Here is a 16,021-nt window from a genome sequence, read left to right on the forward strand (position 1 = left end):
AGTAATATGCCTATGGTGCAACTCATCTTAAGCTATGACATCTTTGTGGGCCCACCCAGTTGGGTTAGCTGTAAAGTTCACCTTCAGATAACTGAACTTATTGTCTCTTTAAGCTAGTAGTTCTTAACTGGTTGGCAGCATTTTAAAATTACCTGGGAAGCTTTTTAGAATCCCAATTTCCAAGCTGTACCCCAGAAATGAGACCCAAGCATCAGTATTTTTACAAGCTCCACAGATAATTCCAGTGTATAACCAAAGTTGAGAACCATTACTGGACTATGAGCTCTTTAAAACCAGGGTCAGTCTTTCACTTATTTTTTAACTCTTAACACCTAAGACATGGTGTAGGTACTCAGTAAATGTTTATTTAATCAATGGATGAAATATGTTATAGGAATTATTGCCTTTTGCCAAACAACAGCATTCTTCAGTCTAAAGGGACTATTTTGACTATTTTTATTGGCATTTTGAAATTTGAAAAGTTTGAATTGCCCTCTTGGTATTGACAATACTGAAAATTAGTATTTGATATAGTTTTTTTTTTTAATGCTTGAGTTATTTTGTTGATACAAGTTGGATTTCACATCACTTTTTATCAAGATCTGATATAAATGGAGGTGTGGTCAAAGACTAGAATGCTGTGGCACAGACACTTCAATAATGTGGAATGTTACAAAGAAATCTAAAGTTTCTAAGGTCTATTAGTGGGAAGACAAGATCAGTTCATCTCATTGCTGAGTTATGGAGTCAACTATGTTTTTTTTATAGACCAGAAATAATAACTACTTAGAATGATGAGTATTTTTGCTTTTCTAATTTTTAAATAAATAGAAGAGCAAAACAATGGAAATTTTAAGTTTGATTTGTGAAACCACCACATAATCCCCTTTATTATAATAACCATTGATTTTGTTTGTTTTTGTTTTTTAATATCTTTATTGGAGTATAATTGCTTTACATTGTTGTGTTTGTTGTTGCTGTATAACAAAGTGAATCAGCTATACGTATACATATATCACCATATCCCCTCCCTCTTGCGTCTCCCTCCCACTCTCCCTATCCTACCCCTCTAGGTGGTCACAAAGCACGAAGCTGATCTCCCTGTGCTATGCGGCTGCTTCTCACTAGCTATCTATTTTATATTTGGTAGTCTATATATGTCCATGCCACTCTCTTACTTCATCCTAGCTTACCCTTCCCCCTCCCCGTGTCCTCAAGTCCATTCTCTACATCTGTGTCTTTATTCCTTCCTGCCCCTAGGTTCTTCAGAATCATTTTTTGTTTTTAGATTCCATATATATCTGTTAGCATATGGTGTATGTTTTTCTCTTTCTGACTTACTTCACTCTGTATGACAGACTCTAGGTCCATCCACCTCACTACAAATAATTCAATTTCTTTCCTTTTCATGGCTGAGTAATATTCCATTGTATATATGTGCCACATCTTCTTTATCCATTCATCTGATGATGGACACTTAGGTTGTTTCCATCTCCGGGCTATTGTAAATGGGGCTGCTTTGAACATTTTGGTACATGACTCTTTTTGAATTATGGTTTTCTCAGGGTATTTGCCCAGGAGTGGGATTGCTGGGTCATATGGTAGTTCTGTTTTTAGTTTTTTAAGGAACCTCCATACTGTTCTCCATAGTGGCTGTATCAATTTACATTCCCATCAACAGTGCAAGAGGGTTCCCTTTTCTCCACACCCTCTCCAGCATTTATTGTTTGTAGATTAACCATTGATTTTGTGTGTGTGTGAGCTTTCCTCAGAACAAAATTATAACTATATCAGTGGTGGGAGTTCTTCAGTTAGGCTCTAGTAGTCTATATTTTTTGTCTTTTTAAAAATAGATTGTTGCCATTAATTAATCACAGCAAGGGAAAAAAATCTCCTTCATTTGGAGTTTTGCACTCTCCATTCCTGTGATACCAGGATGAAATAAAAATGAGTGAGGAAAGGGAAAAAAATCATTTAAAAATCCTGAATTGTCCTTCTGAATAATTATCATGCATTTTGTGTCACTGATGAATTAGAGAACTGAGGGCATTGTATTTTACATACAGATAGCAGCCTGCTACTGGTATTTCACATCTAATTATCAGTGCATAAATGATATAATTATATTATTAAGTTTTGGACCTGAATTGTATAAAGGTAATGAAACAATAAAATACCAAAGCAAATATTTAATTATAATTTAAATGAGCACTTAATAGTTCTTTTTAATAAATAGTGAAAATGTAGGATGGATGAATAGAACTAGCAATAGAGTAAGCAGAGATCCTTGTCCCACTTCTTTACAAACTAGCTGGGTAACTTTGAGTAAATTATTTAACCACATTGTACTTCAGTTGTCTTATCTGTAAAATGAATAGGCAAATCTACTAAGGTCTCTACCAACTCCAGAATTTTATGGTATGTAATACTAATCTCAACTAAGTGTCATAATATTGGTGTGGAAAAAAAGAAACTTTAAGCAATCATTTATTCCTACACCTTTCCTTTAAGGCAACTATGTAAAATAAAATCCTGAAAAATGTAAAACTTTCCTAAACCACTTGAAACTTAGGAAAAAAAAATATTGACTCAATCATAGGCAAAATATAGAGGAACATCTGTTGAGGGTCCAACAGCTCTAAGTTTAAATTCTAGCTTTTTCCTCTTCTAGTTTGTGAGCCCATGAGCAAGTATATTTCTTGATCTCTCTGAGTCCATTAATGAAAAAATCCAATGAGTCTGTTTCCTTAAATATAAAATTGAAGTATGAATATTTACCTGACAGGATTGCTATACTTATTAAATAATGTGATCATATAATTAGAAATAGTGCTCAATTTTTTTAACCTGAATATATTTTGAGTGGCTGACAAGATGTCAGACATGCCATTTAAATACATAATGAACATTAATTATAAACTATTTATGCTATTTCCTGTGTTACATTTACTTTCAAGAATCTGATGGTTGCATCTTCATTTTCTATAATGAATAAAATACATACCCAAAACTGCAGTGTCTTTTGATTAACAGTGGAAACTGTTCCATGAATTGTGCTTCACATTTTTCTTAATGAGTGTTGAAAAGAATCTGTTTCTTCACTGTATACGAAGTATTTCAGTATGTGAATGTTTTGAGTAGGCAGGCAAGTCCTTCTGCATGTGAAAATATTATTATTTTCTTTCAGGAAACCCTGATAGATTGGTGTGATGAAAAGGAACTTAATTTGATACTAACAACTGGAGGAACAGGGTTTGCGCCACGAGATGTCACTCCAGAGGTGAGATAGTATATGCTTTTCTGATATTCAAGGAGTAGACTATTCATGTTATTTTTAATCCTTTTTATTATTTTTATATGATTTATGTAATTTTGCTAGACAGAACAAGAGACCTGTGGTTCTAAGAATGTGAACATTTTGCTATGGGAGAATCATTATATTAAAAAAAAAACTTTCTTGACTTCTTTTCTTTGGACTTAAACTAGAAATTATCTAAAATGAGGAAGATTCAACTGGTCCAGAAGGTAATCCTGCATTTGCTCAGTGGTCTGTGGTATCAGCTGAATTTCAGACATATTGCCAAAGGAGGTAATAGCAGAACTCTGACTCAGCATGGCAGTCTGGTCTGATGTGCTTTGTTAATATAATTCAAAATGTTTCTGATTTGTCTTTTCTTGAGATACCCTTGTCATTGGTCTGCAATAGCATATTTATACCAATTTTATAGTATTTGATGGGAAAGTTATATATTCCATAATTTTAAATGTGAACTTAAATGCAAAATTTAATAAGCCAAAAGGCAGAATTAATCTCTAGGCTTCATGCCACAAGAATCACCTTCAACCTTGCACAGGAAAAAAATTAGGGAAAGAATGAAGAATAGATAGTGCTCAGTGATACAAGGGGGAAAGTCCTTCTTTCTTTTTAAAGAAGCCATAAGCGTCATGTGTCACTTCAGAGTCATATGCAAACTTATATTAATACTTGTGACATTGTTTCCTTTACCCCCCAGAAAAGTGTTTCTTGGCTGGATTTCAAGTTACTGTTAACTGGTTTTTTATTTCCAAATCAGTACACCATTGTGTCTCCTATCTTATTCATAGCACGATACTTTTGCTCTGTACCTATTAAATGATTATTGTCCTTACTCTAATATAGCAGTTTTCAAACTTTAGCTTGTACCACAATTAGAGGTAAAACAGATTGCTGTGTCCCACCCACAGTGTTTCTGATTCAGTCAATCTGCAGTGGGTCCCAAGAATTTGTGTTTCTAGTAAGGCCCCAGGTAACACACATGTTGCTGGCCCATAGACCGTGCTTCCAAACTTTGGGAACCATTGGCTCTAGTATGTGAAAATGCACATTGTTTTAACAAGTTTTAAAATGTTTTCTATTCTTCTATGTAAAAATCATGGCACAGAAATTTTTGGAATATTATTATAATTAAGCTTATAAATAAAGTCGTTTTGTTAAGCAATTCTGGGAGATTGTCAGCTTCAACTACTTAAAAAAGAAGTCATTCTTACATAGCTTCTGGGTCCTAAGGGGAAATGGTCCTTTGGCCAATTTTTATATTTCTTTTAAACTGTGAGACTAACTTAAAAAGTACAATTGGAAGGAAGCCATCTCCTGTAAAGGTGTGTTTATGTTTTCTTTTGTTTGTAAGAAAATCGCCCACATATGTGAAGACATTGATTTTTGGAGTTTGAGTGCTGGGTTAAGTGTTTGAAGTAAATGACCTTGGTTTTATATATCCTTGTTGTTTGTGTGCTGGTTTGATATTTTCATAATATTACTTTTATATCAGAAGAGTAGAAAAAAGGTACCATAGAATTCATTCATAACCAGTTAACAAAATTATTTTTAATTGTGGGAAAATAATTTGTATCACAAAATTAAATATTTTGTACTCCGTGGAGTTTCAAGTTAATACCAAAACACTAGGTTGCAATCCAAACTTTTAAATTCTGGTCTGCTACTTACAACACGGTGAGTGTAGACTAGTTATTAAATCATTCTGTGCCTTAATTTCCTATAAAATGAGGGAAATGAAAGTGCTTATGTACCAGGGTGGCTGTGAGGTTTCAATGAGAACTATTCCTGGCATTTTAGTAAGCACTATGTAAGGGTTAACTTATAAGGGTTAATTTTTTTTATTAGTTATTACATAACTACCAAAGTGGACAAATTTGTAGTGTTTTTATATATAACTATCAAATGGGCAAAAATAGTCGTATACTAGATTTAAAGTATATCCATGAAATCGTCACAATCTTGTTAAATTTTTTAAAATTTTAGCATAGTAAGCTTCATATTTTATCTTTTCCATCTCCATATAACTCAGAGGTCTTGAAATTCTACCATTCTAGTATCTGTTTATCGCCCAACCTTTTTTTTGCTACTGTTAGTTAACAAGAGTCTATGTCTTTCCATGACTTTGTATATTTCATTATATCAGAAAATTGAGAAGTCCTTTATTATTCAATACAGTTCTTCAGTTACCAGAAAAGCTTAGAAGTGCTCTTATATTTGTATATGCCCATAGCAACTACCTGGGTAAAATTGTATTAGGGTAAATCCATATAATTATGTCTTCTCTAATATCTATTTTTGAAAACAAGTAACTTAACTGATTGTGAATATCTTGATCTTTAATAGATTTACTTTATTTCAAATTTTATATATATATATATATATATATATATATATATATATATATATATATATATATATACACACACACACACACATAAGCTATGATTATCTACAGCAAAAGTCCATAGGGCTGTTAAGCCTTTGAAAAATAAACATAAAAGCAATATAAGACCACCCAAAAATAATTCTCCTAATTTCTTCTTATCTTTAAATAGTTGCAATTCTTATAATATGTAAAACTTTACACTGGGATGTCAGCTAGGAATCCAGAAATATAATTTTGGACCTGTAATAATATAGTTAATTGTCTTAGATAATTGTGCCTGAAAAGAGAAACCTATTTGTAGAGCATATGTACCTATATACAACTTAAGGTTGCAAATATTTTTAAATAGAGTCAGAAGTTATTGACAGAAAACACAAATATTAGTGATAAAGGTAAAATAATATAAAACTTCTCCCTTAAGGTGCTAATATTTTATAGTCAGTAATTGTCAGTAATAAGTTTGATCTGCAAACACAATGGACAGTGTTTGTGAGTTGTGTGGGTTGTTTAAAAAAAAGAAGGGGGAAAATGATAAATTGAATGAGTGAAATAAAGCAATCTAAAGTTATTGTCACTGTGTTTGAACTTTAGAGAAAATGAAAAGTTTAATAGCTTTAGAGTTCTTCCAGGTCTATTAACAGAAAAATGGAAATAGCAAGTTTAGTAAAATGTATCTTATTTACATATTTTATACAAATAAGGCAATCAGAATTGATTTTCCTAAATTACGAATTTGTTTCTACTTTTAGGCCCTGTATCTTAGAATGAGGTTTATCTGATAGTCACGTACCTGCTGGTCTGTTCCCTGACTCTCAACATGAGATACTATCAAAGCTTACATATAATAGCATAATAATCCATACTCTACAACTTTTGAAAAGCTTTATTTTTAATAATAGATTGCATTTTCTCAGATCTGATAAAGGTTGGATAATCTGTTGACATTGGTGAAATGCTAGTAATAAAATTCTATAGAACGTAACTCATTGCTATACCAAGTATATTATCTCTTCATGTCCCATTATCACTTAAAAGCAAATATATCCAAAATAGGTATTATTACGTAAAGAATCTTTTATTATTCTTAAATGGTAAAAGTATAATTAAGGATGTATAAGTGAGGTAAAGTGAAAGCCGTTTAGACGTAAAGTCTAGAAGAGAATAAAAGATAAAGAAACATTTATTTTAAAAAGAACATCTTTGCAATTACAAAGAAATGTTTGATAATATATTATGGTAAATTAGAAAATACTGAACTATTTAATATTTGTAAGGTAAAAATAATTTTCAGCACTTTTAGACTACTAAGCTACACCAGAATAAAAAGTTGCATAGTAATATATTATTTTGATTATGAATTAAAGAGTTAAATAAAAGCCTAGCATGCATGTTAGGTCTCATTGTTTATTCATTTATCAAGCTTTTTATTTTTAATCCTTGATATGTATCTGATGCCATGCTGGGTGCTGGAGTTAAAAAATGAGTAAGACATGGTCCCTGTCCTCAAGAAACTCAATCTATTGCAGGAGTCAGCAAACTACGGCCTGTAGGCCAAATTCAGCCTGTCGTATTTTTTTGTATGACTTGTGAACTAAGAATGGATTTTTCATTTTTAAATGGCTGAAAGAAGCCAAAAGGAAAATAATACTTTGTGACACGAGAGCTATTTGAAATTTAAATTTCAGTGTCCATAAATGAAGTTTTATTGGAACATAGCTACACTCATTCATTGACCTATTGCCTGTGGCTACAACAGCAGAACTAAATAGTTGAATGAAAACCGTATAGGCCTGCAAAGCCTAAAATATTTACTATCTGATCCTTTGCAGAAAAAGTTTGCCAACCTCTGGTCTATTAGATGAACATAAGTCATCTTTACTCACATTTTTAACTGACTTTTAAATTTACTTTTACCTTTTGTTCTTTAGTAATTTGAAATGATGTTGGGTTTCATTTCTTAAATTTTTATTTTCAGAAGGAGCAAAGAAAGAACACTTTTCTTCCATAATAAAGTGTATTGCACCATTGTCTCAGTAGACAATATAGAATAATAAAAACAAAAGATCCCTCATTATAAATAATATATAAAATTTTGAACCTTCAAAATTGATCAAATTATTGGATTTGTTATACATTAAGTAAAGTCTCACTCCGAAAAAATTTTCAAGCTATTGTTCATAGTAGTATCTCCTAAAATGTGTCCTGATAAAATTTGTCATTATGAAATAATCAAACTAAAGGAGGAATCGCAAAAATTTCAGGAAACTATAAATTTGATGTAAAGGGTGTTCATTTAAAAGGGTTTTTATGGTTCATTTTGGAATTGAAGAGGCATCTTACAAAATGACTAATGCTGAAAGAGGTAAAATCTGGTACAAAGGATGAATTTCTAGGAAAAAAATTACGAATTCCAGATCACATATTTTGTTTATAGCCTAAAATATTTACATTTCTTTGGAACAGATTACTACCTAAGCTTTTCTACAAATATTTTCCACTTGGGTTATTAGGAAATTTTTAACAGAAATATCAAATCAAAGAAAAACTATTTTATAAAATTTATTTCATAATCAGTATATTGAAATTTATATATTTCATAACTTCAGGTGTGAATGTACTGTAAGTCAACTATAATTTTATGTGGTCATTAACCATTTTTCTTACATTATAATGCTTCAAAAATGAGAATACTGTGTAAGTAAAAGGAAGGAGACATAATTGAGCTGAGTTACTGACTACATGTTAATGATTCTTAATTTGTGACTCTTGTGAAAATCAGTGAGAATTTACATTTAACAGCACCATCTAAAAGTTAACATTGGACATTTTAAAAACCGGAAGAACTCTCCTGCATTATAGCAGAAGCATAGCAGAACACCATGTTTAATAATTTCTGTTTTTGGGCTTCCCTGGTGGCACAGTGGTTGAGAATCCGCCTGCCAATGCAGGGGACATGGGTTTGTGCCCCGGTCTGGGAAGATCCCACATGCCGCGGACCGGCTAGGCCCGTGAGCCATGGCCGCTGAGCCTGCGCGTCCGGAGCCTGTGCTCCACAATGGGAGAGGCCACAACAGTGAGAGGCCCGCGTACCGCAAAAAATAAATAAATAAATAAATAAATAATAATAATTTCTGTTTTTGAAAGAAAATTTGATCACTACGGCAGGTCATTTAAATTATATAGTTGCTTAAATTATATAGTTATCATATACTGATACCGTAGAGCTCTATGAATATTTATTTTGTAATTCTAACATTGTTATGACTAAGGTAAAATACCTATTATACATGTAAAAGGTAAAAATAACCATACTGAAATAAAATTTTGAGTATTTTAAAATTGTTCTATACAAATAGGATAACTAAACAGTGTGAAATTGGTAAGAAAGCAGAATACTAGAAACTCTTGTACTGGAAATATTTAAAACTAGATTCAATAAAATATACTATCCCTTATGGTCAAATAAGGTTATATTTTATGCCATTTGAAGGAGCTCTTTTTGTAATTTTTATGAAATAGTCCTGCACGTGGGAAATATGTTTTCATCTTTTTACCTTTGTCTAAATATGTTGGGATGCAATATGTCTATATCCTGATACTAACACTGTAGAGTCAGACAGACCTAAATTTGAATCTAAAACTCTGCCACTAACTAACTATGAAATTAAAGCAAATTAACCTGTTCAAACTTCAGTTTTCCCATCTACTCAATTAGCTAATGCCTACCTCTCAAGGTTGTTTTTTCTGATAATTGAGGTAATAAAAGTAGTCAATAATACTAATCAACAAATATATATAGTACTTACTATGTGTCAGGAGCTATTTCAAGCATATGTTAATTCATTTAGCCTTCAAAACAACCATATGAGGCAGGTACTATTGTTGTATCTATTTTAAAGGTGGAGAAACTGAGACAGATCAATTAATTGATTTGCCCAAGGTTATCCAAGCTCGGAAGTGACTATAATGCATGTAAAAGCATCTAGTATAAAACCTGGCATGTTTGTAGGTGCTCAGTAAATGTCCTTTTTTCCTTTACCTTTTTCTTTCTCATTTAATTAATAATATTACCTATTACTTCAAATTAGATATGACAGCCCCAAATGTTTCTGCTACTAACCATTGTACTCTGATACCTATTGTTAGCTATTAGCATACCTGGTGGATATGTCTAAAAAATAAGAATGTTAGTCAACATTTTCCCACTACTACTTCAAGGCATGGGCAAAGGAACAAGAATAAGAATTTCTATAGTCTGTATTATATGTGGATTATTAGTGCAGTTGCATTAAGTACCTCCTGATATCCTGTCTGAACCTATTTACTTTGTACCTCTGTAGTTTAAAATTTTTGGAATATGGCTTGAAATGGCCCAAATATGTGACATTCAGGATAGCTTTTTAGTAATTGTCCCTTTTATCTGGGGTTTATATTTATTTTGCATTATCCATTGTAAAGTAGTATATGCCTCAGAGCATGGGCACATTTATGACCTACCAGTTTGCTAAAAACAACATTTATAGTCTTCGTTCAGTTTAACAAGTATTTATCAAGCACCTTAAGGCTTTATTGAGTGAGTGCTAAAGTACATGTACTCCTAAAATTGTCACCTGACAAATCAAAACAATACAAACTTAGTATCAAAAATGTTCAGACAATTCAGGTCAAAAAAATTCTTTAAAGGGAAAGATTAATATAAAGCTGAGCTATCAGTGAAATTTTTATACAAGTAGAATTTAAGCTAATTGAAGGAGAGAAATAGGATTTAGATTAGGAGAGAAGAAGACATTGCTGATGGGAGTAAGAAAGGGAAATGTATGATCAAGCTACAGAGAAAGAAAAAATTAAGAAAATCTTCCTGGCTAGAGCAGAAGATTCACTTTACATAGAAGGATGAGTAAACTAGAACTATGTTATTTTAATCTCTTTCTTAGAACAGCTAGAGTAGTACCATCTGTGGAGATGAAAAACAGCAACTATCATTATTCAGAGATTACTCTGAAGCCAAAATTCGTAAGATGACTATCAACCAATACACACAGTAAAACCATGCCATCAATCCTTTCTAAAAGTAAACCCTTTTGAGAATTGGCACTTATTCAAGTGTACATTCCCCAGTAAGACTAACATCATTCTTTTTGAAGATTGGTTTTTTGCCCTGGTTTTTGTTTTGTTTTATTTTGTTTTTGAAGTTCTGTTGTACTGTGCAAACCTAGTGACTATCCATACCATTATTTGTATATAAAATTTAAACTGCTGTGGAGTACCAGGTTCCAATTTTGTTGATTTGTTGTGTGGAAACCTTTTCAGTCAATACTTATCTTACCATCAAAACAAGGGGGCCTCCCTGGTGGCGCAGTGGTTGAGAGTCCGCCTGCCGATGCAGGGGATACGGGTTCGTGCCCCGGTCTGGGAGGATCCCATGTGCCGCGGAGCGGCCGGGCCCGTGGGCCATGGCCGCTGGGCCTGCGCGTCCGGAGCCTGTGCTCCGCAACGGGAGAGGCCACAACAGTGAGAGGCCCGCATACCGCAAAAAGAAAAAAAAAAAAAAAAAGGGATATTTTTTATCATAGATTTTTGTCAGTGCTGTACCTCGAGTTGGCTTAATGTTTTATATAAAATTACTAGGTAATAATAGAGAAATCACCATTTGATGAGAATTCAAAATCCGTTGTGTTCAAAGTCCTAGCATGACCTTTTCATCATTCCCAGCCTTTGTGTGAACATCTCAGTCACAGCTTCTTTCATCTGAGAGTTCATTGCTTGTGTAATTCTAATTATTTGAAAGTCCAACCCTGCCACCTTACCCAAGACATTTACCCTCTGTTTTATTTATGCATTAAAAGGAAAAGCTCCTTAGTATTACTATCCTAGTTGAAAAGTAACAGGTATAACATTAGAACATTTAGATAATTAGAGCAATATGTGACATTGCATTTAAAAATCATGTTGAAAGACTCCTGTTCCACATAGCAATACTACAGAGGGAAGTGTACATTGTTCCTTAAGGTGGGGATTTTGGAATTTTTAGCATAAGGCAAAAGAAAAATTTCATATATGAAGAACCCATAAATAAAATGCTGTCTTCATTTTCCCTTAAGTACGTTTCTTTATTGCATGCCTACTCTGCATCAGAACAAGTTTTCAACTTTTGGGGAGTCCTAATGGGGAAGAGAGATGAATCATATCAGTTAACATACAAGTGAGTACAAATATACTTATTTTCGTGAATTCGATGTCTAATTAGAGCTCTTACTAGAAAAGTCGTGTTGCACATATAACCATTTGTGACTCAGCATAACAGTGCTTAAGAGCGCAGACTACTTAGATTCGAATCCTAGATTCACCTCTTAATAGCATGTGACCGTACACAACTTACTTTACTCAGTTTTCTTATGTGTAAAATGGAGAGAATAAGAGTACCTACCTCAGAGGGTAGTTATATTATGTGAGTTAATGTAAGTAAAAGCAATATTTATTTACTACATAAATATTTCCTATTATTACCTACAATCTAAATAGAAAGAACTTTAGCTTAAAAAGTAAATAGATAATGGTTGAGTAAATATTGAAAGAATTTTTCTCTGGGGAAAAAATCAAGCAGGATAGGTTACAGAAAAGGAAAAAGAAACAGAGATGACATGCTAAATGTTTATTTTTACCCTTGAATTTATCAGAGTAACAAAATCTTGAAATCAGTGTTCCAACTCACCGTTACAATCTACTCTCATAAAATGAACAGAGACAGGCATACTAGAATAGTTTTGCAAAATATATGCTAAGATATTGACAACAAAGCATCATTAAATATTTTGCAAATATAAAATGCTAAAAACATGTTTATTTAGAGATAGTTTCAGGAATGAAGATTTCAGAATATTCCTTTCTTCATTATTGTCTGAAACCAAGAATGTGAATTCATCTTCCTTTTATTAGATCTCCAACTATAAAATGGACTTAATATCACTTTTCACACAAAATGTAATATGATGACAAATGGATTTATATCTATCAAGTACTCTGAGCTTTTTAGAATAATATCACTGAATTAGAGCAGAATATTTGTAACTTTATGTTATTGCCAGGCACAAAAGGAAACTGGTAGAGGGTAAGAAAATGGACTCAGATAACAAAATAAACTGTTTGGAATTATTCTAATAATTTTACTTGTATTATTTCCTCATATTCGAACTTGGGAAAACCATGACTGCTATTAAAGAATGGCAGACAAATATCCAACAGAGGGAGTAACCATTTCAGATAATCATAATAACATAATAACAGACACAACTGAGAATTTACAGGAAGAATCCAAGTTCCTTCAAAAGATGCTGGGAAGAAAGAAGTAAAGCTGTTGGAAGTATGGAATTTGAAAATGAACTGTTACCAGTTGCACAGAGAGAGAGAAAGACATCAAATATCAAAGGCAACAATGCAGAAGAAGCAATTGATTGTACTGAAAGGACCAATTGATAAGAGGCAATATATTATAATCCTCTGTGAAGACTGAAGATAACATTATATTGATGGATGTCATTGAATAATTTAAGTGTTTTCCCCTCACCTTCTTCACTCCTTCCCATAAGTTTGATTGCAGCATATGATATATGGCCCTTGCATGTAATAATCCTCGGCATGAAATTTTATGTGAGGAGAAGATAGGTCAGTTTTGATTAGGAGGTGATTTTGAATAGAGTTCTGAAAATTTTAAGAATACTTTTCTACAAAATGTAGGCATTGGAAGCAATGACAAAATTAGTTTTGAATATTGTATAAATACGGGATTTCCCTGGCGGTCCAGTGGTTGACTCCGTGCTTCCAATGCAGGGGGGGCATGGGTTTGATCCCTGGTCGAGGAACTAAGATCCCACATGCCATGAGGCATGGCAGTAAATAAATAAGTAAGTAAGTAAAGTAAAATGGGGTCTTATTATAATGTTTCTCATGCTTGCAATGATTCAAGACTATATTTTATATAGGAGACCCACATTATAACCCCATTGATAAGGTTCAAAAGAGATTCACGTCATGCCAATTTCCCACTATTGTTAAACGTGGTATTTAGAGGTTTTGGGTAATTATGTGATACTTTGATATGAGTTCTATTTGTGGGTCCTATTTACTTCCCTTTCTCATTTACTCCCTTTTTGGCATTTTTCAAGACTTGCCTGTACTGTATCCTGTCCCTTAAGATGGGATTGCTCTGTGGGGTGGATAGATGAATGAATATCACCATCAGTATTAAATATTTAGAGGAATGAGTGGTCTGCTTTTATATAATATTGAAAGCCTATCCTAATATAAATGCACTTTCCCTCATAGGTGTATCTTGTGCAACAGTAGCAACAGTATTAATAATAATGCTCTAGTTTATCTTTGTTCAAACTTTAGTTATTACTGTTTGCCTTTTAAATATAAGATACCTTAAAAGAGGGATCAGCAAACTTATTCTTTAGAGGTAGTAAATATTTAGAGATAATAAATATTTCAGGCTTTGTGGGCTATATAGTCTCTGTCATAACTACTCAGCTCTGCCAGCCCTGTAGCACAAAATCTGCCATATGATGATATAAATGAATGGGCCATGCCGTGCCCCAGTAAAACTTTATTTATGGACACTAAAATTGGCTTTCTCATAATTTTCATGTCATGAAGTATTACTCTTCTTTTGAGTTTTTTTTCAATCATTTAAAAATGCGAAGATTACCGTTAGATTGCAGGCCATGCAAAAAAACAGACAGCAGGCAAGATTTGTTCCATTGGCTGTGGTTTGCCACCCCCTACTTTAGGACATTCCTAACCTATAGTGTATTAGCATCTGCTCTGTTAGTCAAAAGCTAATAGTGTGTAAGCTTTTCAGAAAAATGCTCTGAGAATTTAAGACAAAAAGGAGTTGCCCTACGAAAATTAACATTTCATAGACTCAAATATGCCCTGCCTGCCTACTGTGTATACACCAGGCACTGTTCAAGATATTGGGGATACAGCAATGAACAAAGAAGTCCGAAGATTCTGCCTTTATGGAATTTACATTTTAGTGGTGTGTCACAAATATAAGTAAATTAGTAAAATGCATAGTACTAGAGATGGTGATAAGTACTATGGATAAAAATAAACCAGGGAAGGTGGATAGGTAGTACAGGCCGGAAAGAGGGTTGTAATTTTAAATAAGGCTATCAAGCAAGGCTTCATTGATAAGGTGACATTTGAGCAAAGGCCTAAAGGAGGAGAATGAGCAAGCCATGGATCATGTAGAACCTGTGTGTCACCCTTAGTATAATGGAGAGTTTTGAGCAGAGGTGTAACATGATCTGACTTATATTTAAACAGGGAAAGCATTTAGGAGGCTATTGAAATAATCCAGGTGAAAAATGATAGTGACTCAGACCAATGATAGAGATAGAGGTAGTGAGGAATACATTATTGTTATGTATCGAAGGTAGAGGTAACAGATGGAGTAAGAGAAAGAGAAGAGTCGAGAATAAGATCGAGGACTTTGACTTGGGCAATTGGAAGAATGGAGTTGCCATTCAGTGAAATGGAGAAGACTGGGGGAAGAAGAGGTTTGAGGAGGAAGAGCAGGAGTTTTACTTTGGTCATGGAAATTTGAATTGCCTTTAGATATCCAAATGGAGGTGTTAAGTTGGCAGTTAGGTATATGCATCTGGAGTTCAAAGGAGAAGTCTGGGCTAGAGATACTATTTTTTTTAAGAGTCATCAGTATCTTAATGGAATTAAAATCCATGACAACTGATGAGATCATCAAGGTATTTACTAGTATTACTATTTATTTATTGTATTACTACCCCTGCTTCATTTCTCATCCACTTTCAAAGAGGTAGGTAGTTTCTAGTAACCTGTCCCCTCTGCTCACTCACGAAGGGTGGAAGGGATCCCACTGAACAGGAACCTGGCCTACACAGGAAGTACTATTAGTTGGCTATCCTGAAATTTTGCCATGGTGTAAACATGGGAGTGAATTTTCCCAAGTACCTCCTTGCTGGAAACTGTTTGCACTGGAGGTAAGTGTGAAAGGGGAGGTTGTGGGGAATGATGGGGTGAGGGCTTCCTAAACCTTTCCCAAACCTCAAGAATGGCCTGATTCTGAGGAAGGGAGAAGGTTCAGGCTGGTTCTTGTTTCCCTGAACCAGTTTATACAGCCCTAAATTTGACCTGCTTTCCTCAAACTGGGAGTCAGAAATCCCTTTTCTCTTCTGTTTTTCTGCTGCAGAAATTCCCAACATTCCCATTTTGTGGGCTCCAGAAAGGGGTAAGCGAAGACTTCAATCCCAGCCAATCATTTCCAGATTAATAATTTT

At 33.6% G+C, this 16,021-nt stretch overlaps 1 protein-coding gene across 3 annotated transcripts in view; it reads left to right on the plus strand.

Moving 5' to 3' along the window:
• The window catches only part of GPHN (gephyrin), a 639,047-nt gene that overhangs the window by 287,773 nt on the left and 335,253 nt on the right, over positions 1 to 16,021 (plus strand). For all 3 annotated transcript variants that reach the window (XM_081229975.1, XM_081229976.1, XM_081229977.1), the window contains exon 4: positions 3,188 to 3,280. In XM_081229975.1, coding sequence (XP_081086101.1) covers positions 3,188 to 3,280 — 93 coding nt within the window. The remainder of the gene's footprint in view (positions 1 to 3,187; positions 3,281 to 16,021) is intronic.

The sequence above is a fragment of the Mesoplodon bidens genome (genome assembly GCF_964165515.1).
Source record: "Mesoplodon bidens genome assembly, chromosome: 3".
Classification (NCBI taxonomy): domain Eukaryota; kingdom Metazoa; phylum Chordata; class Mammalia; order Artiodactyla; family Ziphiidae; genus Mesoplodon; species Mesoplodon bidens.